This window comes from Oreochromis aureus, linkage group 18 (assembly GCF_013358895.1).
Source record: "Oreochromis aureus strain Israel breed Guangdong linkage group 18, ZZ_aureus, whole genome shotgun sequence".
NCBI lineage: Eukaryota > Metazoa > Chordata > Actinopteri > Cichliformes > Cichlidae > Oreochromis > Oreochromis aureus.
The window spans coordinates 28,661,783-28,687,321 of record NC_052959.1 but is presented as its reverse complement, the minus strand read 5'-3'; the positions used below and the strand labels follow the sequence as shown (position 1 = coordinate 28,687,321).

The following is a 25,539-nucleotide window of genomic DNA, read 5'->3' as shown; positions in this document are numbered from 1 at the left end:
GCCGCCCATGACACGGCATATATTTACAGAAAAATTTGGCAGTATTATACTGTATTTGTCTGTGAGAAGGTCAGAAGTGTGGTGCGGGTGTGTGGGAGGTTTTGTATTTTTGTTTTTAAACTACAACTTGCAGGACAAACCAACGCCATGCATTAATGCAACATCGTTTTATTTGCAGCTCATAATAACAAGGTCAGTGTGTGAAAATATCAGCGCATGATGCATCAAAGCTTCTGTCTTCTGCTCTTTGTTTCAACGCTTCGTAACATATAGCACCCGATATAGCAGTTGTTATATGAAGTAAAGTACCGAACGTGTCCGGGGTTTTTTTTTTGGACTCATCTAAGGTTTTGCAAAACTATAACAAACATTATGCCATATTTCATTTAAACAACTGTGCACAGTTTATTTGTTAAGCAATAAATGCTGTCAACGGTGGAATATGGGGTCGTAATTCATTTTTGATAACTGTAAGAGAATGCAGAGTCACCAAAGTTTTCATTCCAGGAAGTTAATGAAATTATCTCACATATTTCTGGATCATAACAGCAGACTCCATGGCAGGCATTCAGTTTCAACCTCTGGAGAACCTAGCACTGTTTAGCTGTGTTTATAGCCACGAGTCAGCTCTACTGACTTGGGTAATAATTGCATCATATCTCTATCTCAAAAGATCTGAAATGATATTCCTCACTCAGCATTTTCCACATTAGGTGGCTGGTTATTGCTGCTGCATGTCTGATGGCCTACGTCAGCATAAATCTATCTGGCAATATCAGTGACAAGTATTCTTATTTAAAGTCTAAAGTGCTGGTGTCTTTGTACAAAGCAAGCATAACTAATAAAACAAAGCCTGATTTCACAGGAGTACCTATTATGCTTTTCCTATTATTTATGTGTATTCAACAGTGGGGAGGCTAAAGCCTGAGGGTGATAGGCGGGTTACACCCTGAACAAAGGGGCTAACACAGAGTGACTGACAGTCATTCATGATCACAATCACACCTATGCCCAATTTAGAATCACCAATTAATCCAACATACTGTGGGAGGAAGCTGAAGTACTCAGCGAGAGAGCATGAAAGCTCCACACAGGAAGCTCCTGGCTGACCAGTGGATTCCTGATCCCAGTCACTCTACACATGTGAGGCAACGGTCCAAACCACTGTGTCTGTGAAGATTCTCAGCAATTCAGGTCCTTGTAGTCTAAGAAGCTTGGAAGGAAAAACGTCTGGACATCTTTAAGTTTCTTGAAGATGTTTCACCTCTCATCTGAGAAGCTTCTTCAGTTCAAACAGCAGCTGGTGGAGAGTCCCAGATTTAAGCCCTATAGGAGTGTCCCCCAAGAGGGTCATAAACCCCCTGTTGATCCTCAACCTAATTACAGGAGTCAAGGTTTTGGGTGAGCCCATTGTGAAACTATCCCCACCCCCACATGTGATTTACTGGCCCAGGATGTGAGTGGGCGTTAAGACATCTGGGAAGGGATCTTCTTCAGTTGCTCTTAGAACTGAAGAAGCTTCTCGGATGAGAGGTGAAACGTCTTCAAGGAAACTTAAAGAAGTCCAGATGCTTTTCTTTCCAAACTCCAAACTCCATAGGTTCTAACCACTCAACCACTGTCCAAAGCTCTAAAACTGTGCCCAGTGTACTCAGTGTACAGGTGATCCTTAATGGCCAAAAGCTCAGACGTGACAATGCTGTAAACATTTCATTTCAGACAGTTTTTTGCACTCTGTATGATGTCGGGTAACATGGATCTCCCTCTAGTCAAATATAATACAGAGTAGTCACAACTGGTGGACAGTTCATATCTTACTGCAACCCTGTAAACTAAAATGTACTTTGAAATTGGAGTTTTTCTGTTGATGGGGTATCTGTTGCTCTTACTAGTGTACATGATCTGAATATTGGTGTTATCGCCACCTCAGGTAAATAGCAGCTTAGTGGGTTTTTTAGCTGTAATGTAGCAAGAAGTCATTACTGGAGTTACATAACTTGTATCATTATTAGCACAGGAGAATAGCAGCAGTGATTAATGGTTGCAGCTCGGTGGCAGCAGGCACAGTGGTGTTTCTGTGTTTTGCAGCGGCCCGGTGGTGACACATACAAGTCAATCAGAGAGGGCCATTCTACCACAGAACAGGCTTTTTGGCTTAATTAAAGTGATGTTTCAAGCTGCCACCTGGCCTGTACCCTCACGCACACACACATTACAGCCACCCATACAGCACATTACACACACACACACACACACACACACACACACACACACACACACACACAGTATGCAGCTACATAGACTATCAAGAGCCTTTTGCACATTGCAAACTCTAAAACGCACGAGCCATATGGCACGATTTACACAAACACGCAACACCTCAGATGCACACGCACCACTACACATTTGCACATAAGTATACTCGCGCACTAGCACACACGGGCGTAGAGTGACTGGGAGCAGCTGCTAGTGTAATTGCTTGGGGTTGGATGAGGTTATAAATGGTTTCTAGTGGCCGAGGGAGAGGGAGAGCTAGAAAGAGGGCAGCTGATTAGTTTTGGACTGCAAGTTGAACATGTGACGGGGTGTGTGTGTGTGTGTGTGTGTGTGTGTGTGTGTGCATATCAGCCTCCATAATGCTGTAAAGGAAGTGTCTATCAGCATAGTCATATCATAGAAGGATAGCATTTTTTTTTTTTTTTTTGTTCACACACACAAATCATACCAACACACACACTTCCTCTGTCTTTCCCCCTGTCACTGGCTTTCTCTATGACACACATACACACTCCACACACCTGCCTTCCTCTCCTCCTCCGTGCTGTGCCTGCCTCGGGTGCGTCGATCACACAGGTATTTGATATTCATGGTTTATCAGCATGGAGCTACAGCGAGACGCATCAGAACGAGTGGGAGAAGAGAGAGAAGGTGAGGGAGGAGGGGGGACAAGTAGGAGTCATGAATAGAGGGGAGAAAAAGGGGGAAGCAGGAAAGGAGGGTGGGAGAAAAGGGGAGGAGAGTGGAAAGACGAGGACGAGGGAAGAGGCTATGAACATTTTTTTTTTTTCTTCAGTGGAAAAAAAGGATGATAGCAGAAACGACCAAAGTCAGGCACTTTGTGGGTATAGTGTGGAAAGGGTGAGACGGAGTGATGCTGATGAAGATACAGGAACAAAGAGCGAGGATGGCAGTGTTTAAAGCAGCAATAGAAAGCCAGGAATATGAAAAGATTTGGAGTATGAATAAGCAGAGATGGACTGTGCTACAGTAGGCAGCCAACAATGCTCTCCACGCCCGACTTCTCTCGACCAATTACACCCTTCACTGCCCCCTTTTTACTTCTCTCTCTCTTTTCAGTCATCACCTCCAGCCCTCATTTCTCCCCCCCCTTAAAATTCCCCTCAACTGAGTTTTCCAGATGCCATCAAATCGACAGGTTTGTACAGCCAAAGTCAAGCTAATCATTCCAGGCCCCGCAGCGGAGAAGGGAAAAGCAGGAAAAGAGTCTGATTCCTCGTAATGCTCAAGTTTTAGTTACTGCACACATACAAAAAAAGAGCAGAGGCTTTGAAGGTGTGAGACTTGCATTAGATGTGCTGCACTGGAGAGGTTTGGGGGGGGTGGATGGGAATGAGTGAAAATGAGAACGCGAGAGGGACAGAAGGCTTCAGAAAGCTAGTGTGTGTGAGAGGGCTTAAAGACGAGAATCTGATGCGTCATCTTTTCCTTCTTTTAAGTGTCAAACTATAAAGTTTTATGTTACAGCCAACATTTGGTCAGCAGTTAACAAAAACCAAAAGTTATTGCTCTGAGTTAAAGCCTGTTAATCCTCAAAGCCCCGTCCAACTCACTGTCATCACCTGTGCTGACTTTAAACACTCCAGTCTCATCAATCTGTGGTTGTTCTCATGTATAAGTTCTTCCATTTCTTAAGTCAGATAACTGAGAAAGAAGCTGCTTACTTTATGGATGCCACCTGTGAACTAGACAAAAAGCATTTTTCCTGTGATTTCAGAGTTTTCAGACTTAAGCTGTGTTTATCTGAACTGAGTTCAAATTTGAGGCTCACGTTTTCAAGTGCATCTTTCTGCACAGTACTTTGAGAAAAGCTTGTTTTTCATGTGGCGCAAACACTACTTTAGTGTCAAGGATAAAAGCAAAAACGATGGCTCCTCAAATTTAGATGTTTTAATGTCGGGTGTGCTCGTAGGAATAAATGATAAGAGGGGGAACCGAAACGAGAAGCCGAATAAATGGGCGAAGGAAGAACAAGTACGTGGGAGTTGGGGAAGGGAGGTGGCACAAAACAGGGAGGAGATGGAGATTTAAAAAAAATAAATAAATGTGAAGGAGAAGTATAAAAATACAAAAAGCAGAGAGAGTGAGAGACACAGGCGCGCAGTGAGAGAGGTGGCAGTGTCTCTCCTTTTGTGTTCCACATGGATTCATCCCTTTCTGTCGGCCTTTCATTCACACTCGCTCGCTCGCTCACTCTGTCATTGTCATGCTCGCACTCTCTCATTCTTCTCACCCTTTTCTTTTCGGCTCCTCGCCTTTTCACCCCCCCATCCCCCCTCAAGCCCATCGCTACTTTCCTTTCCATCACCTTCATTCAGCTCCTCTCACTTTGTACCTTCTTTGCCTCCTCCTGTGCCTGTGTGGGTTATTTTCTTCTGATTTTCTTGTCGGTGTATTTTCTCTCTGGTCTTAATAACAATAATAATCAGTTTGATAATTCAGGATCTCAGAAAAACAACAATTAAGCTTTATTTAAAAGTTGGTACACTGCGTCCAATTTAAGATAAATATTTTGGATCATGACTAAAATTTTGATTATAGGTTATCAGAAGGTTGTAACTTTGTTACACATAATAATAAAACAAGGATCAGAATGTTACTTATAATTTTGCTTACATCTTTCTTTCAAACCAGTGAACTGAAGACAGATTACACACTGTAAACAGGGATGTAGTAGGAGTGGAGCACATTTGATCCCTATGGTTGGCCTTAGTGGTAAAATCATGTACTTCAGAACTTTTCCCTAGCTGACCCACAGCTCCTTTCAAAAAAAAAAGAAAGAAAAAAGTAGCCAGGCGGTTTATGCTAATCTTAGCTCCACAGACTTCTCTCCACAGATGGTACCATACCTGATCTGTGGCAGGCCCGCTCGCTGCCTGTTAAAGTGCTGTCACGCAGGATGCCTCGTGAGTGGCACGCTCTGAAATCCATTATTTACAATGCTTCGCGCAAGCCGTCACTGCTGCCCTCGCAGCCAATGGAAAGACAGCAGTGTGCAGGGATCGAGGGAAAATTGATATTATAGGTGTAAAGTAACTGAATTATATAATTGAGCTTTGAGATTGTAGTAAAAGCATCAGAGAAAAACTTCTGATTTGTTCCTCCCAGTAATGAAGAAAGGAGGTGCAGGGCACAGAGTGAAACACCGCTGGAAGTCTTTAACTGTGACTGCCTCAAACAGCACATTGAACCCTGTGGTGTGGAGTGCACATATTGCATGCTGAATGAGAGTCTCATCAATCGTTTGGTACCAAAACTGTCTTCACCTCACCCAAACGGTGCTCGCACGATGGTCCAGAAAGAACAGCAATGAAGTTAAATGGCAAAAATAAGATTTTGACACAGTCTTCAAAGTAAAGAAGCCCAAGGTTTCGTTTCTGCAAAGATAATATTCATTATATTTCCAGATTAAACCATAATTGTGTTGGTTCGTGGTGGAAATTCTTTGCTAGTGCACATTTAATGTGTAAAATCAACATTGCAAATGCTGTAAACGAGCCTGCGGTGGTTTGACGACTGTTAATACCTACAAAAAGACACAATACTGAGCCCCCTCCCTAAAATTTTGTTAGAAGCATCTTTAGCTTCAGTGACGGCACACATTTGCTGTGACATGATCTTGCTAATCATATGCAATATCACAACATTGATTTCCGTCCAGAGTAGCATTGATTTTGACAAGTTCTTGTATTAATGTTGGTCGGGATTTTGGACTCTGTGGAGGCCGATGCATGTAAGAAAATGTCTCGTGCTCTCAGAAGTGATCCTGATGAATCCTGGCTGGAGCATGCCCTCGCCATTAGGGAAGAAAAAGTACAATTAATTGACGCAACCTCTACCCTCTTTTATCAAAAACTGGTGGAACCAGCTGATGAGCAAGCACATTTTAGCTAACAGAGACCAGCATTAGCTAGAAATGCAGTGAGTTATAGCATTTAAAGTAACAGGCTTAACTGATTAGTTAGTTAATTAATTGATTTTTAGCTGAGTTTGCCGTCTGTGGATACAGTATCAGTCTTAACTATGTCTACCAGACTAACTGTTAACTGCCGTTGCTGGAAGGCTCTCCAGTCTCTTTTGTGTTTTGGAAAGGCGAAAAGACGTTACCATTTTTTTTGCTCTCAGGGTTACCAGATATACTTTCCAGTCTAATTATCTTGTAAGTTTTGCATAACGCTGTATGAAATATGGCAGTTAAATTCAATCAAACCATTAGATTTAAATCTAAAAGGGAACAGGAGGTTATTTTCAGCCCTGAAATAAAACCTCATTTACAGATCACTTCTATTTTGACTTCACTTTCCTTCTTATTCACTTACTCACAGCTCAGGAGTCACTTTTTAATTAGCCTTACATTTATTCCAGCAGAATGAATTGCACCAAAATAATTAAATTCCTGTTGTCTTTATTATTCCACAGCACTTCCAGTGAATTGTGCCTCGTATCAAATCGACTCGTGCTCTGTTTTTAATTTTCTCTCAACTTTATTCCAGGTAGCATTCTTTTGTCTTTCTGAAACACGCAGACACCCTGACGGTGCTCTTCGTGCTTCCTTGTCCTTTATCTTCCTCCTCCTTCCTTCCTCCCCTTCCCTCCCCATCCTTTTTACTCCATCCTCACTTTGCCCTCCTCCTCCGCCACTTTGCCTCTCCCTCCATCCCTCTTTCTGCCTCCTCGGTTGCACCCAGAGTAATTCCATCTCTCTCCCAGCAAACAAAGGGAGCTAATGACATGCTGACACCGAGCCCGATGATTGAATTCATTAGGCGTGCACAATAATTGCCAGGCGCTAGCGTGCACGCACCCATCTATTCAGAGGACAGCTGTCAAATAACAAGCAAGAGAGAATAGCTTTTTATTGTTGGAGCTGGAAGAGAGAGGGAGAATGAATTTAGAGAAAGAGTGAGAGAAGCACCTGTTGTGGAGAGGAAGAGAGAGAGACAGAGAGAGCACTCAGCATGTCAATTAGGCTGCTGTGTTCATGCGGGGTTACTGGGAAGTTTACTGCCTGTTTGACGCACTTGGCATCATGATTCAGGTGCAAGATTTGTGCTTTTTTTACTATAGGAACACTTTTAGTCGGATGTTTTTAGTGGAAACATTCATCTGTGACTTAATATCTAAGCCACAACTCTTAGTTCTGAGGTGAGGCCTTAGTCCTGAGTATACAGGGATGTTTAAGAAGAGTACGTCTTGACATTTGTTGGCCATATTTGGAGTCTCCGTGTCCTTGAAACACTAAATGTAGTCGTGGCGTTGCTCTGGAGTGCATCTGTGCTGTAATGATTTGAAATTAACAGGAGATAATCATATTGGACTGAGCTTGAACACCTCATAAGGCTGACATTAATCACAATATACATGCAGTATATACCCAGTAATCTAATCAGCAACACGCACTGGCAAATTTGCAGTTATTGAACACTTCTTAGTTGTGTACCTGCAGATGCTTCACAGTAAATGCTCTCCAATTGCATTTGCTTTGATTCACGCTGCACTTTCAAGTACATGACAGAAGTGTTCAGTTAGCCAAGATATTGGCTGTTGTGGAGCTTCATATAACCGCGCGGTAAAGAGACTCAGTCATTAATGCAGTGTTTGTTGTTGGTGGATGAGAAGCAGGTTAGTGTTATGTCATTTCTCATTTGGCGGAGCGGGCTACAATCCTTCTCCAAAATTCTTCCAGTGTAGGAGACGGGACTGCAGAACTTACTTGGACTTGCAGCTTTTTCCCTGTCACCAAAGATCAGAGCTACCACATCACATCCCAACTATTATAGGATGCCATTTTGATGTCAGAATGGATATTTCCTTAATTTATCTGGTTCGGCGTTGACTAATGAGAGCCGTGTGCCTTAATTATACAACAGAAGTCTCTGCCTGCATATACTAAGCACCTGATTTAACACTTAAGACTGGTAGTCTGTTTAACACTAATAAATCTGTTGTAGATAATGAGCTTGCACTCTGATTTACCTCCCTGCTAACTGCCCTGCTGCAAATTATATGCAGGTTCTTTTCATTAACCTCAAGTAGCCAAATGAATGTCCTTTTAACTTTTGTACTTTTGCTAACCCCAAGAAGACGGAGAAAGTGTGGCAAGGCTGAAGGGGTTTTTGCTTTACTGCTTAGGCTAAATGCATGAATGCTTTTGGTTTGGATGATTAAATTACGGTGTATGAACATTTAGCTGTATTTAAATGTGATTCGGTCTCGGTGGACTTTCTGGATTTTCAAAAGTTGCTTTCGCTCTGTAAATTGAGCCCCATCTCTCAATCTTTGCTCCGCCTCTTACAGAAGACAGAGGAGGACGAGTTGGTCCTGACCCCCGATGGGACCAGAGAGTTCCTGACCTTTGAGATCCCCCTCAGTGACTCGGGTTCTGCAGGGTTGGGTGTGAGCGTCAAAGGCAACCGCTCCAAGGAAAATCATGCAGATCTGGGCATCTTTGTCAAATCCATCATAAATGGAGGTGCAGCCTGCAAGGTACAGTAGCCTCTCTCATGAGTAATAAAGCGTCTGAATGGAAATGAAGAAGAGAGCTTAAAAATGTGGTGTTCATTCATGTAGGCGAGTTTTTTTTAAATCTGAAATTGAAATATAAAGATGCTGATTCAGTTAAGTCTGACTCTAAATGTTATGTACACCAGTAAATCCTAACTGACACCTGGCCGGCGGCAGAATCATTAAGTTTAGAATTAAATCTGTGTGTCTTTAAATTACATTAGAATGTCTTTGTCTTAAAGCTTTTTATATTTTAGGTGTGATTTTTCAACATGTCAAACCTCAAAAAGTAACTTTAACCTTCTAACAGGGAGCGTGAGGTAAACGACTTTCCTGTTTCTAAGAAACACTTAAGCTGTGATGAGCTCTATGAGCACAAAGCACCCTTTCTTCCATGGCTGTCTGTAGTGCTGCAGTCAGTTTCAATAGTCCTTCAACTTGATTGTTTTTCATACAAACAAGCTTGTGTTGACAGCTCTTGATAATGGTCTTGAAAACACTGTTTTCTCCAAGACATTAGATCATGACTAGAAACAGGATCCTCTTAGTGAGTGAGACCGTTTGTCTGATTAGATCAAGGTTATTGTTAAACCGGAGGTGTAGGTGCTTTTAGGTCTATTTACAGCGTTTATTGTTCAGTCAGTAAAAATGCACAATGCACTTTTTCCATAGTGTTAAAAGTTTAGACACCATATGTAATTGGTTGTTTATTAAAAGGACGGGCGGCTGCGAGTAAATGACCAGTTGATTGCTGTCAACGGCGAGTCGCTATTGGGCAAAACCAACCAAGACGCTATGGAGACGCTACGCAAGTCGATGTCAACTGAAGGCAACAAGCGTGGTATGATCCAGCTCATTGTGGCCAGACGAGTTGCCAAAAGAAATGAGGTAGGAACCAAGGTGAAGGATGGATTTGAATGTCTGGTTCTCAGCTGTGTGAATTTATATCTACCAGGACAATCATTACTTTTTAATTTGAACCTCTGCTTTGACAATTTTGCTAATGTGTCTTATTGATGATTAAGCCCTCTCAGACTCCCATTTAAAGCCTCAGGTTTGGAACCTATCCAGCATATTGGCCGTTATGTTGCCTGATGTTGGCTATTTGGAGATAAATCAGTGTCAGAATTTCCGACGTTGAAAAATTAAAAGTGGAGGTGGAAGAAACACCCTTCAACCACTGAGATTGGTTAATTTGTCCACCAGGGGGCAGAGTGCAAATGACTGATCCATGACTTGTAAAACAGTTACTAACTTATTTTTTTTAAACAGCATTCACATATCACCTTAGTAAATGGACTGATTCTTATATAGCGCTTTTCTACTCTCCCGGAGTACTCAAAGCGCTCACCTTAGTAAGGACTCATAAATAACTACACTAGTGCTGTCAGCGTTAATGCGTCAAAATTGGCAAATCCCCGTTAACGAGTTAACGCAGATTGATCCGTGTGAGGGGTTACTCGGTGTTAGCGCGTTAATGCAGCTTAAGCGCGTTAACGCCGTCATCACGACTAACGCGATTAACAATTAACTCATCTGGAGCATTTTGGGCAGCTTGTCCGATTTGTCCATTCTGCACTCCAGATGGGTTGAGCGTGCTAAAAATTTTAATTGCGTTAATCGTGATGACCGCGTTAACGCCGTATTAACACGTTAAAGCTGACGGCACTAAGCTAAACGTAACAAATGTTAGGGAAATCCATACATGTGCCCCATGAAAGGAAAAAAAACACTGGCTGTTATTTTGGATTTTTAAGTGACTAAATGTCATATTGGTCTAAAGAATGCTGTATTAGTCGGGCTCTACTCAAGTTCAGCATCATAGCTGTGACCAGCACGCTTTTGTGTAAACCATGCAATCAGAAGATTTTACAACTAGAACAGCAACTATAATAATTTACTGTTTTTGCTCACTCTGAGCATATATGACCTTTTGCAGCAGCCGACTTGGCTTTCACAAATTCGAACCTCAGAGTTGTGCATTACAGTTGACGTTGACTCTTCACCGCTGAGCACTTTCATTCGGAAAACTGTGGGGAAACACCGTGCCCAAGGCCGTGTCAACATTAGTTTTTGAGAAGGTGGCGTTCATTCAACATTAATGCTCCGGCTTTTTTGTTACCAGCTGTTCTGTGATTTGAAGCAGTGTAGTGAAATCTTTGACTGCTGCTGCTGATTCACAAAACATCCAGATTTAGATGCAGACTGCAGTTTGGTAAAGAACTGCTATTTCAGTCTGCTAGAGTCCAACCTTACTTTTAGTATTTTCAACTCTAATGGGGAAAAATTTCACTTCCAATCTGATAGTATTCAGATCAGATCTATAGTTGCAGTTTTCATGTTGTTTTTGTGCTTTTTTTTTTTTGCTTTTGTTCCTATAAAATTTGAAATTGCTGTTCCTGAATATAGCCACTTAAATCGTTAGGCCTGATTTCTCTGAGTTCCTTTCTGTGATAAATATATAACAACCCAAAGCCAAACCACTGGGAAATACCCTTATAAGCGTCAATTAATTATTTCATAATATAAAAGGAAGCAGTCAGGTCATAGCATTTCACCAACCCCTCACATTCACTCCTGCCTCCCTCGAGGCAGGTGGAGGAAAAATACACGGCTGCGAACTGAGCTGCGCAACTTTTCTCCTCCCCTCAATGTCATGTTTTTACATTCTCCGTACACCTTGGCCTGTCGCCTGCTTGAAAGCTGAGGCTGAATCTGTGTGCGTGCCTGCAAATGGGCGCGCACGCCCGTGTGCACGTGTACGCCTCTGGCAGTGCCTGGCTTCTCTGCTCTCCTTTTCCAACCTGGTGTGTCAAAGTTTTGATTTCCCCTCGGTCCGCCTCGTAATTGAAAGCAGAGGCTAAGCCTGGAGGTGTGTCTTGTGTGTGTGTGTGTGTGTGTGTGTGTGTGTGTTTTATCAGCCTGTGTGTAGTGAAGTGTGCAGTTTGTGCTTTTGTACATCCAGCTTATGCACGTATGCACTTATTTACCAGGATATTTCTGTGTGTCCGTTTGCCAAGACGTCCTATGTATATGCACACGCGTGTGCGTGTTGCCGACATGTCGAAGCACAGAGAGCGTGGTGGATGAATAAAATTCGAGCGCTGGGAGTCTCGTCAATCTTTGCTTCACATGCAGAGCTGGAGGCATGGCCTGAGGCTGTCCAAGTGTCTGGCTATTTATAAAAATAGAGTCCATGACACTGAGAAAACAAGAAGAGGAAAACAACAATTTAATACACTTGTTCTCAAAGAGACTGGTCTGAGCTCGAAGCCCCATAGGCTCAGTATAGATAAACGCATCATAACCAGCCGTCAATCAAATATTACTTAAAATCTAATAACACCTAATTACTATAGGATAAGAGCTATAGCTCATTTGACATTTACCGACATATGGGATCAGATAAATCTCTATTTACTCTCCCTCCCGTGTCCCCGTCAGTCTGATATCAATCTCATATGTTTGCTTTTGCATAAATCACAGGCTCCACCACTTCCGATCTTTCCTCCATCCCCATAGAAACGCAGTGAACTCCAACCAGCCAACTTCCACATCACCGCTGGCACCCGAAGGGATCGAGACCTTCCAGGAGTTCAATTATCAGCCTGAATATGCAATGAGCTGCGGTGTGATTTGTCCATGTGCCCTCAGTACGGCGAATCCCATCGGCTATTACCGAGGCATTTCACCCCGGCCCCTCAGTCGCTCGATTCATTAACTACCTCATTTAAAGTCAAGAGCGGCTGCATGCCGGCAGTCACAGCACCATATGGCGACCTTCGAAATGAGTCGGTCTCCGTAGTTGATTTGTTTTATCCATGTGAAGTTTTCATTAGTTATGTTTGCCATCATTCAAACTGTTTAATTTGTTCAGCAAATGACTTTCTTCATTTGTAGTGCAAGAAAGGCATCCAGAAAAATTAAGACGTGTTAGCAGTAAAACTGGTAGAAACTTTTATTGGCATACTTCCATTTTTTTCTACAGGAGGAGTTATTTAAAAAGGAAATGTCTATGACTTTCTTACCTTTCTACAAGAGCTATTATGGTGTGTTGCTTAAGGGTTTCAGGGTTTAGGTCTTCTTAATTTACTCAAGTTCTCTAAAAGAGTTTAAATTTTAGGTGCTTGAATTTTGCCTTATTTCCAATGTGAACCTATTGTATTACTCTACATTTCGCAGGCCTGTGCTGTATTTTTACTTGCGTACATTTATTGGAAAGTTATAGGTTTCTGTGCTGACTAATGTTTTGTATCACAACACAGGATCGAGTTCAGGGCTGCTGCAAGGGTTTATTTATTTATTCCTTTTTCATATACAGACTTGTCTTGTCTAAATGACCCCAGTGAATCCCTAACAAGAAAGAAAAAGCAGTTTGATCGATGAGCTAAAGGTGATTCAGGATGTGAACATGTTTCTAGTCTTGCACAAAGAGCCTTCTTTTCTGTAATCTGCCTCATGACCACCATATGTGTGCTCTCATAAACTGAAGTTTTCTGTTACATCCCTATCTATTCGGCAGTGTTTATGGCAGCACAACCATTCACTGAAGTGAAAAGGATCATTGGGCAAAGACCTTCTGGCAAACTCAAATCCCAGCCAAGCTAGTCATAGTCATTGATTGGAGTCATTTGGTCCCAGTATTTACTCACGTTTGATAGTGTCATTTCCTGATACGCATTGACATTTATGACTGTTATCTTTAGAGCTGTCATCACCTTCAGAAGGAAATGCAAAAACCATACAGAAAACATCAATACATCAGTACGTTCAGTGATCCAACAGACAAAAGATGCACACGCACACACCTTCTCAGGCTGTAGATGTGTGCAAAAGGGTAACGGGGCATGCAAATGGTCTATTTGTCCAGCAACAAAGAGTGTCATCATGGGTCTTAAGGGAAATGTCAAGATGCTAGGAAGCTAATCTTCCCCAGCGGGGGATCACCAGCTCGGTAACAGCCTGTGGCTCAACAGCTGAATGGAAATCCATCCTCATTTATCCTTGTTACCACATTGGTAGCATTAGCATGGATCGCCACCCCTGTGTCCAGCCATTACTATTGAACAAATGTTAGCGATGCTAGTTCCCTTCAAAATCATTCTCTCATTTTTGAGTAAGACTTAACTTCTAGCACTTCACTCTGTCCCCGTGAAAAGGATTATTTGTTCTTTGTTCACCTTTATAAAAACACTTTACAGGTGATTCAAACAAAGGAAGGAGTTGGTCTTTGATGTAACATCAGCTTCCTCTTCACTCAGGAGACACCAGGGAGCCCACTGGGACCCCAGCAGATTTTAAACACCTCCCTAGATGACCACGAGCGCCGAATCTCCCATTCGCTGTATGGTGGCCTGGAGGGCCTCGACGACAACTTGATGCCCCGGCAAGGCATGCTGCCACGCACGATAGGTGAGTTCCAGCATGACTAATTATTTGGGCCTTTTTTGTACTCAGTCATTGGAAACTGGTTATAACATTTCCTGCCTTGTTGAAGTTTATGACCATTTTCAGGTGCGATGCGATTCCCTGTTTCTTCTGCTTAAGGATGTTTATAGGGTCACAACTGCAGCATTTTACAGCAATTACAGCATTTTTTTGTGTGTGCTCTCCAAGTTAACCTGCCAGGTTTTGTCAGCATGAGCCAGCAGTATCATCTGGAATCAGTGGTTTTTAATGTCTCTGCAAATGTCAGGCAGCAAGAGACAGAGATGGACAAATGCCCTTCGACAGTTTGTTGCTTGTATGTTTTCTGAAAGCGTGTCACGCGTGTGGGTTCTCAAACCTGCGAGTCTCCCTGTTTCTAAATAACCTATTGCTCAAACACGCTCTGAGCTGGTTTAAAAGTGACTGTGTGTGTGTGTGTGTGTGTGTGTGTGTGTGTGTTTTCAAGAGATTAGCAAGCATATTTGTATCTGTGTGTAAGAGCTTTGTGCGCATCTGTGCAGGATTGCATTTGTGTAGCACTTGAGTGATTGATGGATGGGTGGTTATGTTTGTTAATGTCAAAGAAAGGCTTCTGTGCACCAGATGGTAAAATCGCAAAGCTCGCCTGTTTTAATTTCAAGAAAGAACAAAATGACCCGACCATCTTCCTACATCTTGTCCTTTGCAGTTGTTTATTTGCTTTGAATTCTTCAATTTCTCTTCTGCTGAATCATTGCAAATGAGCCCAAAGGGAAAAAAGATACAGAAAATACTTTTATTGTAAATGAATTAAGTAGAAAAACAGTAAGTAGAGTTGAAGTAACTCTTATCTTATATTTTAAAAAAGTAGCTCTAGGCAAATCTGTCTCATTAATCAATGCAACTTAATCTGAAAGTGTTTTCCATTCATGCAAATCGGTTGACTCTGACACTGTCAGTATAAACAAAAGTGTAAGCTATGAGTGACAGAGAAAGTGTTAATAGGTGAAGCTCCTCCATGCTGCTACAGTGGCTGCGTTCATCCATGCTTAACAAACAGCAAGCACATAATGAGCGTACAGGGTCGGGAGTGAAAGCACGAGGCAGATTTACGGGAGATACAGCAGTTGTCTGCTCAACAGTGGCAAATGAGATCGCTGTCACTTTGCCGACCAGACACACTGATGTCTGAATCTTTTGTGAAGCTCGAGTTTATCCTAATGCTTGATGAAGTTAATACATCACTTTGTGTATACAGTTCAAAATCAGCATAATCTGCAGGGGATTCCAGAATGTACAGACCAGATCTGCCTGGTTCTGCCGGAGGTTTCTTCCTGTTAAAAGGGAGTTTTTCTTTCCCACTGTCGCCAAAGTGCTTGCTCATAGGGTTTCATATGATTGTTGGGTTTTCTCTGTACCTATGAAGTGCCTTGAGGTGACTTTTGTTGTGATTTGGCGCTACATAAATAAAATTGAATTGAATTGAATAGATCTGGCGTGTTTCAACAGTTGCTGATCTTTAGTTTTGTTGAACGGGCGAAGGCTTTCTAAAGATTGCAAAGAGTCTTTTTCTCTGCCTTAAGCGCAAAACAAAAAGGGGTAAAGTTGTCAAGGTTGAACTGGAGCATAGAAGAGCTTTCTGCAAACAGTGGGTAGTTAACATGGGACTTTGTTAAACTTTAAAATCGAACCTGGAAGATTATCTTTTACAGAAAAAAGAAAATAATACGACTAAACATTTTTTATTTTTCAGGGGTAGCTATTAGATAGATATACAGAAGTTTCCTGCGTCCTGTTAACTAAGCAAATATTTGAGCATGCTTTGGTTGCAGGTCAGTCTATCTATGTCGAGAGCAAAAACAAAAGAGGGGGGTATTGAACAGATCTGTTATCCGCAGTTTGGGTATCCTGAAGCCCTGAAAAACTAGCCGTTGCACTTGGACTCTAAGTCAGTGTACTAGTTGATGGGTTCTCAGGTTGTTACCAGAGTGGAACAGTCGTTGTAGTAATACTTGTGTTTTTTCCTCTTTCTTTAAGCAAGAGATTCGATCCAAACAAATGGAAACTAAGCAAACAAAATAATCTTCCAGAGTAAAAATCAAAAGTGAAGTTTGGCCTGTCGGTGAGGATGAGATTGTTAGGTGAAATTAAAGGAAGGCTATACTAAGAAAAAAAATATAGAAAATTGTTATTGATATCTGCTTTTCTACTGTCAGTCTCCCTTAAATATGATTAAATATTGTCCAAAATGTGGAGCTGCATCCAGTCATAACCTTTACAAGCGAGAGAGGGATTTTGTGAAACATGATGAGGCTCAACTTAAATTAAATAATGTCACCGCAGTGCTGCTGTAGTGTTTGGTGGCATGCAGCTCATGCCCCATCAGTATTTGTGTCTCCCAACACTTGTGCCACGTGCTTTCTGATCCTCTGTCACGTGTCTTGTTTTTGTAATTTCACTGTGAACTGTCTGGGCTAAGCAGGGAATATCTGATATCAAAGCACCAAGAGTGGTCCGTTTCTCCACCAGGATCGGACACCGCATGCTTGAAACCTCCAAGGCTGGCCTACGAGGGTTGCGCACTCTATAATTGCTATGTATCACAGACACGTGACTCTTTTCTCTGCTTATTAAACACTTAATCAGCCCAGTGGATTTTTCCCCTGACCGTTTAAGGAGGCATTTCAGCCCCAATATATCATATAACATATTCTGGGTCTTCTTTTTGACACGCGGTTTTAAAATCAAGTGGGTTATAAAATGATTTTTTTCATGTACTTGAATCACTACAGATAAGCAGTTCGGGCTTTTTAGAACATTGCTCTGTGGTTTTGTGAAGATTGGGAGAGGTAGGGAAAGGATTAAATCCTTATATGAACTCTTGTTTAATTTGCCACTGTGGTCTCGGCAAAGAGGATAAAGGCCAGCAATCTCAAACTTTAAGCTGGTAGACTCTGCTTTTCTTAGTATTTTCCTCATAAATTAACATTTTAAAGGTATTTTTTATTAAGGGAAATGTGATAAATAAATGTCTTTTGTGTTGTCTATAACTACATTTTTATAGCTTAAGTGTCTAATCTAGGGCTATCTTAAAAATGAGATTTGATGGGGACCATACCTGATACCTGAATTAATTCAATTCAGTTTTATTTATGCAGCGCCAAAACACAACAGCAGTCACCTTAAGGCTCTTTATATTAGGTAGACCCTACAATAATACATACAGAGAAAGACCCAACAATCATATGACCCCCTATGAGAATGCACTTTGGCGACAGTGGGAAGGAAAAACTCCCTTTTAACAGGAAGAAAGCTCCAGCAGAATCAGTTACATTGATAGGACTCAGTTTGAACGTTATTCCTCTTCACATGAGGTTAGTATGTATATACATCTAATAAACTGTAATAATTATGTAATTGTTGATCTCAATCCTGTGAAAATCACCCGACAGTAAAAACTCCAGTGCAAATTACCCACCTGCTTAAAATGAGTCTTGCAAAAATCATTAGCTGAACATTTTTTGTGTCATTTGCATCTTTCTTCTCCTTCTTTCTAGCATGAGAATTATAGAGGCTGTGCTGGCAATTATAAATAAACATTGGATGGAGGACCGATAGTCCAGCCAAACCCATCATAAACATCAGAATTTTTCTCCCAAACAATTGATTTTTCATCCCCGCTCCTAAAGCTATTAAAACTCGTATTTTTTCCGAATATTCATTCCACATCTAATTTTTCCTTGTATTTATGTCTACATATAAAATGACAGTTTTGGCCCTCAGACCAGGTTTGCCAGGTTTCAGCAGCTTTTTGATCATGACTTGACTTTAGAAGGTCAGTTCTATAGAACCCTTCTTGTTTGGATTGGAACAATTTCCTTAATGAAAGTAGCGCTGGTGGAGTCTAATGTTTGTCTTATAGAATGATTTTTTTGAGCTTTTTGACACCGTATTTGAGTGAAAGAAGACACCTCCAAGAATATGTCCAAACATGGGCGGAAAAACCCAAACTTTGGGCATGGCTTCACACCACTACAAAATAGGGTAACAATCGTGGCGTCTTTCTGTGTAATTTGGGTCAACCACCGCTTTTAAAGTGCACGTCTGGGAGTTGGACGAGTGCTCTGGCCCGTGCTTACGTTTGTAATGATGGACCAGCTGCAGGATTTGCAACTTTGAGTTGGAGTAACTCCTGATGATTGCACGAGCTAACTTGTCACCCTTTGTACTTGAGTCAATTCCCTGTGAATTAACATAAATGTGGTGATTCGCCAACATAAGCAGCTGTGTTATGACTGATGTGAATACAGTGGAAGGGTCTGGAAAAGCAGATGCACAGCTATGAGCTGCTGCATTGCTGCTAGTCAGGAGCTGTCAGGAAAAGACTAGAAGCAGGTCCCAGATGGGAACGCATGTGAACACAAAGTAGAGCTTTGCATGCTCAGCAAACCTTCTTAAGATAAATACAATTGTGTGTCTGTGTGTGTGTGTGTTTGAGTGCTGGAGGGGTCTTTCACAGTTCCTTGGAATAAGCCTGTTCTTGCGTTGTGAGGGTGCAGCTAAACATAAATCATGCATTAGGCTTTCTTAGAGGAGAACTTGGTTTCGAACATATCAGCTTGAATTTCGGACCGCGTACACTCTTAGATCGCTTGCTGAAGATGCCAGGGATAAGAGAGCAGCTTAATTATTCCTTCAGGCCAATAGCTTTCAAGGCCCAGCACCCCTGGCAATAACCTCTCTGCTAATTATGCAAATACATTGAGACAAGACAAAATTAAAAGGAGGGAGGGGGGAATGCTCCGCATGGCTTTCACCTCATGTTATTCTCCCCTCCTGCTACTTCCAGTTTCATTCAGAAAGTCTTTTGTACCCCCTCCTTCCCCCTTGCCAGTTCCATGTCCCCCTTTTTTTGCCTTCAAGTATTCAGTAGTTGTATACAAAAAGCGTCTAATAACACTGGAGACTCAATGAAATGCTGCCTATTGTTCCACTGCAGCGCTGTCTAAAATTATTACAGCCGTTGGGAACAATAATGTGTGTTTATTGGTTCGATTCTCAGGTGATGTTGGGTGTGTGCTGCGTCCACATGGCAGAGCCATTGTCGCTGGCCGACGGCTGCCCTCGGGTGCTGGCACTAAAACAAAGAAGCTTTTTTTCCCCCTCCTTATACCGAGCAACTGAGTTGACAGATTCATTGGTTTCCTACTCAGTGGCTGCCAGTTGATTGTACTGCAGTGATTCAAACTGTGACATTGATGGGATTCTCAGTGTTGCGCATTGGACTGCTTAGGGAAATGGGATTAAGTGGTTCTGTGAATGCACATGTGTGCGGACGCTTGTGTAAGATGTGTGTGGCTGTGGTCTGAGAGAAAGAAGTGGCCATGCTGTGCTGGAGGACCCGCCCGGACTCCCAGATTCCCAGTGAATAACAAACATGCACAGCAGGAGGCGGGGCTGAAAGGAGGGCAAAGACCCACACTAAAACCACTATAACAGTTGTAGTTGTTCAGGGAAGGTTAAGGCCGTGCACTTTGCACACTTCTGCAGATCCGGCACAGCACATTCACACAGAGTGTGAGACAATTCATGCTTGTACACTAACATCTATATATATTCCTAGAAATGTGTGCATTTATTTCTTATTTCTGCATTTCTTATTGTCTTTTTTCCCCCACTACTTTTTTAGTCACTACCAAGCACAAGGAGGCTGTAAATATTAACCTTTTTAATCATTGGCTTCTGAGCTCTCAATTTTGAAACCAGAACCATATTTAGAAGGTGGAGGGCAAAGTCATCAGTTACTGCTGCTAACCTTGATTTACAAGCAGCTTCCCATACAGCCCGTACAGATAACTGCTGAAATACTAGAATTTCAGTCACCAAAACTGCAGCACAAACATCACTAGAAGTCATATTATTTGACAGATAATTCCTTTAAAAATAACACTTTAAATAGGGTTTTGTGTGGCACAAGCTTTACTGCCTTGTTATGTTTCCAAAATGGGATTAAAAAGTACGTTGTGCATCAGGCAGTTCACATAAATAAGATGTCACTTTGAACATTGACCGGCGACACTTTAATTGACCTCTACACACAAATTTGCATACCCTAACACACTCAAACCTCCTCATCGCTCCTTTGTTTTCTCCTTTCAGCTCATTTACATCAGGTCATTCACCCATGCTAGCTGGATGAAGCAACATCCAGCGGCCCTGCGGTCCCCTCGGTGCCTGGTTAAGAGAAGCAAACAGCAGGCCTGGCTTAGACCTCCTGGTCTCTGGCTTTTCTAAAGACAAACTCCTCCCTAAGCTCAGTACACAAGGCTTTTATGAAGCATTGAAGATACCCTTTTTGATGCCAGTTTCAAAATACAGATTAAAGACAAAGTCATGTGCTGCATAGCAATGAGAGTTTTTAAGCTGTGCTTTTCAGAGGCGGAGAAAGGAGACTATTTAATTTTTTTTTTCTGCCTCAACACAGAGACTTTTTTTAATCTTTATTTGTGAGGGCACAGCTTGAATTAATCATAGTGTTTTGACATAGGAACACCATTGTGCCTGCTGCCAGACTCCTCTTGGTGTAAGCTGATTAGCCAGAAGCCGCTTCACTCCGTTTTTAAACTTCAAAATATGTTTTGTGGTTTCAAAAGTTACCCGTTTCATTGTATTTTATTGTTGCTGGCCAATTAAACTGTGACTGCAGTCTCACGCTTAATACAGTAGTTGTCTTCTGTCGCAAATAAATGAATTCCTGAGGGTGTTTCTCCATTCAGTGTGCTCCTTTTTTCATGTTTCATGATTTTCACCTTGGCGCCAATATAAATCGCGGATGGTGTTTTCTATGTCGGAATTACTCCAATAAAATAAAATCGCTGATGAGACATAGTGTCTTCTCAACTCTCAAGTTCTCCATATTGACAAATCGCTGCAACGCTGACTGATTAGGAAGTGTGGCTCAAATGTTCTCTCTGGAAATAACTCCTGATTTATGCTGTGTGGTTTGTACAGTAGACGGCGGCTGAGTACCAATTCATTCATTGAGATGTGCACTTGTTGCATACATCTTACTGAACTGTAAGAAGAAGCAAGACTCTAATTGGAGTCGTGTCAATAAAACATATTGTTCTTCATTAGTGAAAGTCATGATAAATGAAACCAGTCAGAAAGAAGCAGTATAAATGTAAACTAACTGATTTTGTTAGATTGCTTTACTCTTAAAAAGCTGCCACACTGAGCTGTAAGACTGTAACTTTGTTCTGTCGTGTTGATTCTCGGTTCTTTTCTCTCTTATTATTGACTTGAGAAATGCTGCTGTTGCTTTGAGTCTCAAGGACTAACATAACAACTTGGCTTTAACCTTTCAATTTTTTCTACAAGTTTTTCTTTCTTTGTCAGAGTGGAGACATACAAGGCTTCTTTTTGAAGTTGGGAACACAGAAAACTTTGGATCTGAAGGACCAAAACACATAAACACAGCGATGAAAACGTAAGAATAATGAAAACTATAATTTTGTCCTCTGCAGGAAACTATCAGCTCTCACCGACCGTCAACATGCCGCAGGACGACACCGTGATCATAGAAGATGACCGGCCTCCGCTTCTTCCACCCCACCTGTCCGACCAGTCGTCCTCGAGCTCGCACGATGATGTCGGCTTCACAGCTGATGTGACTCCACCGTGGGCCAAAGAGCTGCCCAATCAGAATCACAGGTAGGCAAAGTGGAAACTGTTGTTTCTGGTTAGCGTACAGTTTAACACGTTAGCTTTGCTTTTCCACAGAGCTACTGTGCCTCCCTAAATCTAACCAAACGGCATATAATAGCTGAAAATAATAAGAGAGTTCTTGAAGAAAAACTTCTCCTGCAACAGGTTGTTAGCATTTACTTCTCTTCGAGGTGAGACCTCGCAGTCATGCGGTATCAGGCACTAGATGTTAGCAGCGGGCTCTTTAAGCTCTGTAAACTGTGAGATGGTTCCTGTTCGTTCGCTGCTCTGAACACTTGTTCTGGAAGCTGTTCCTTAAAATTTTACATTATAGCCCAGAGCGTCATGTTGCCTCAGTCAGCTGGCCTTATCCCACAATGCACCCCGATGCAATTTGTGTCTGACAAGAACAACAGAAAACATTATTATTGTAACAGATTGCTGCCATAACTTATTTAATGATTTGCCTTTCGAAGGGCTGCGCTGTACTGAGACCTTCCTGTCTTATTCAGCCTGAAGTTTTTCAGCAGTTTATTCTGGAGTAGCTCTTCTGTAGGATCAGACTACACAAGCCATTCTTTGCTAACCAAAACGCTGTCACCTGTGCGATTCCTTGGACCACTTCTTTTGGATCCAGTTGTCGAGTCTGACCTTTGTCAGAGTCCCTTAAATCCTTATGATTGCTCATTTCCCTGTTGGCTCAACTTCAAGCACTAACTGTTCACTTGCTGTCTAGTACAGTATATCTCACCCTTTTGTGAGGTGATAATCAGTGTTTTGTCTGTCAGGGGTTTCAGTGTTGTGGATTATCGGTGTGCAGATTGTTTGTTTTTTCCACCTGATTGCTCTTTGTAAGCAATGTTTCCTGGAGCAGCTACTTTTCTTTTCCCCCTACTGTCCTCTCAGCCTGATGTCCTTTTCTGCCACAGTGATGATAAGGACATCTTGCGTGTGTCAGTGTGAGAAAGATTTAACAGATATTTTTTCTCTGTTTTTGTCTGTTAAGTTTTTCTTCCACTCTGCTCCTACCTTTATCTCCTCCTTTACTTTCTTCCATCCAGATAACTCCTTGTCTCCTGCTGTCAGCCTTTCTGTCCTCTCAGTTCTGCTGTTTTTATTGTAGTTCTCACCGTCGTGCCGTCTTCACCAACTTTGCTCTTTCTTCCCTGTTTCTCTCATTGCCCCAATCTATATTCCACTAGTTCCAGTTGCTCAGCTCCCATACCTTTTTCTTGATTTTTGCCCCGTCCCTCCCCGATGCCCTTCATGTCTTGTTCAGCCTCGTTTCACCTCCTTTGAAGGCTTCGAGTTCAAAGAGGACAGCTTCTTTGAATCTCTTTGAATCCTTCTTTACTTATACCATGTTCAGCTTTCTTCTTCTTGCTTTTTTTTTTCTTTCTTTTCTGCTTGTAGAATGTATTTACTTTCATTCTACATTCCTTTTATATAAAAAAAAAATGACAACTATTTCAAAACATTCCTGTTTTTGGAGTAATTGAATCCATTGAAATGATTTTGAACACATATTTGTCTGTGAGGTTTTCCGTGTGTGAGATCAGGTCCAGCTCATCTTAACCTGTCGCACTCTCCATCCAGCTCTGCGATTCCAGATGAAAATCATCCAGATGGTGCTTTCCAGAGGGAAGGTTTTGGACGCCAGAGCATGTCAGAGAAGCGCACCAAGCAATTTGGAGACGCCTCTCAACTTGAAATCATCAAGACACGCAAGTCCAAGAGCATGGATTTAGGTAGAGTGTTTAAAAAAACTTTCTGCTTCTCTCCATCATTCAAGTTTGACTTAAGAATTCAAGGATTTTCCAGATGCTACAATAATGCCTTTTATATAGACTAAAGTCGTTTGTACACGCTCCTCTTTCATGTTCATATAGTGCTAATACTTTTTAAAACACAGTCAGTGTCTTGCATCAATCATCTTCGACTCAGAATATCCCGATGAAAGCTTTTTAATTCCATTCACATTAAAATCCAGGTTAAGCTTATAAAGTAATTGTATTTAGACGTCCTAAAGTTTAGAAATAACCAGTTTAATACCCATTGATACATAAAGTAAAAGCAAATAATCCACGAGGACCCTTTATTGCTAATTCTAAAAGAAAATGTGAACAAATTAATAGTAAAGGCATATACAACATGAGTGCTATACCCATGCTTTGTTTGTTGGTTAAGGAAAAGTTGCATATGGCTTATGAAACTTTTTGGTGAAATCAGTGTTTAAAAGTAATTTTGATCATTTCAGTAAACCTAGTTAACTAGTTTAACCGGATTTCGTTTAACCTTGGGTGCATATCCTTGCACGCTCCTCGCGTTTCAGACATGTACCTCGTATTTAAATGTATTCCACCCCCCTTGCCTCTTGGTTTGAAAACACACTCTGCATCTCTCGCCAAAGTCAAGAACTTCACTGTGTTGATTCACCTTGAAATGGCTTCGAACAGTCGCTGATTGCTTTGGCTGCAACAGTCTCTCTGCTCGCACTCTCTATAATCATATCTAATCTTCCCGACCAGATTGCTGCTGTGTGCCATGTTGATATCACAACAAGTCTGATTGCTATCCTCAAACCCTCTTTTCATTTCCCATCTCCCCCCACTCCGACCCCACCCCCTTGGTCTCGCATGGCTTCCGATCCTAATTGAGATGAGGCTCGTTCTGATGTTTGCAGCACTACCTGTATGTTGCATGTGGAATGTTGTGAGCACTAACTGAACCCCAAATGTTTGTATCCCTTCTCTCTTCCCCCCCTTCCTTTAACAGTAGCCGACGAGATTAACCTCACACCTCATCCTGAGACCTACACAGGTAAGGAACGGTGCACTGAAAGGTTGATTTAAAAGCCAAAAAACAAGAACATCTTCATCATATTTTCATTCTTGAGCTGCATCTCAGAAGTGTGATACTGAAGGGTACAGGTGGTACCGTACTTTTTGGACCATAAAGCGCACTGTCGATGAACGGGTCTGTTTTCATAGATAAGGCACACCGGATTATAAGGCGCATTAAGTGAAACAAAACAGTCAGATAAATCAAACTTCACTCAACTCATTCTTCTCGCTTCCTCCACTTCCGTACCATTGATTCATAAATGTTGAATTCTCTCGCAGCTGCTCTATTCCCATGTTGTCGCAGTATATTAATGACTAACCTCGTATTGTGGATGGATTATCTCAGTTTGTTCTCCTGACTGAAGTTTGGTCCGTTTAAAACATCCTGCCATGGGACTGCATTTGTCCCTAACCATCCGGGACCCTCTTAGCGTTCATCCTCCAGCTTCACTGTTTATGTTATGCTAACATAGCTGTGTTGCTAGCGATCACGTAGCACATCATTATATACCAGCTAGTCCAACTTCAGTAACCTACAAACGTCACTGCTGTTTAGTTTTCTGTCTTCATTTATGTTGGACGTGATAGCAGAGCTGTACATTTAATTTTTTTCAGAAATCTCTCAGTCAGAACATGCTATATCATGTTTAGGTAACTAGCGAAACTAGCGAGCTAACTTCCGCTAACTTCCTGCTAACTTCTAGCTCCGTTAAATTTAATAAATTCTGTTTTCATGGATGCCTGGATGTTAAACTTAATTGTTACATCTGGTAACGCAGCA

At 41.8% G+C, this 25,539-nt stretch overlaps 1 protein-coding gene across 7 annotated transcripts in view; it reads left to right on the top strand.

The window, feature by feature from the left end:
- The window catches only part of LOC116331649 (partitioning defective 3 homolog), a 235,355-nt gene that overhangs the window by 130,512 nt on the left and 79,304 nt on the right, over window positions 1-25,539 (top strand). For 4 of the 7 annotated variants that reach the window (XM_031754405.2, XM_039601966.1, XM_031754402.2 and 1 more), the window contains 6 exons: window positions 8,596-8,784; window positions 9,520-9,690; window positions 14,064-14,214; window positions 21,735-21,921; window positions 23,512-23,663; window positions 24,691-24,735. In XM_031754405.2, coding sequence (XP_031610265.2) covers window positions 8,596-8,784; window positions 9,520-9,690; window positions 14,064-14,214; window positions 21,735-21,921; window positions 23,512-23,663; window positions 24,691-24,735 — 895 coding nt within the window. The remainder of the gene's footprint in view (window positions 1-8,595; window positions 8,785-9,519; window positions 9,691-14,063; window positions 14,215-21,734; window positions 21,922-23,511; window positions 23,664-24,690; window positions 24,736-25,539) is intronic. The other 3 variants (XM_039601967.1, XM_031754404.2, XM_031754401.2) reach the window with 1 other exon arrangement.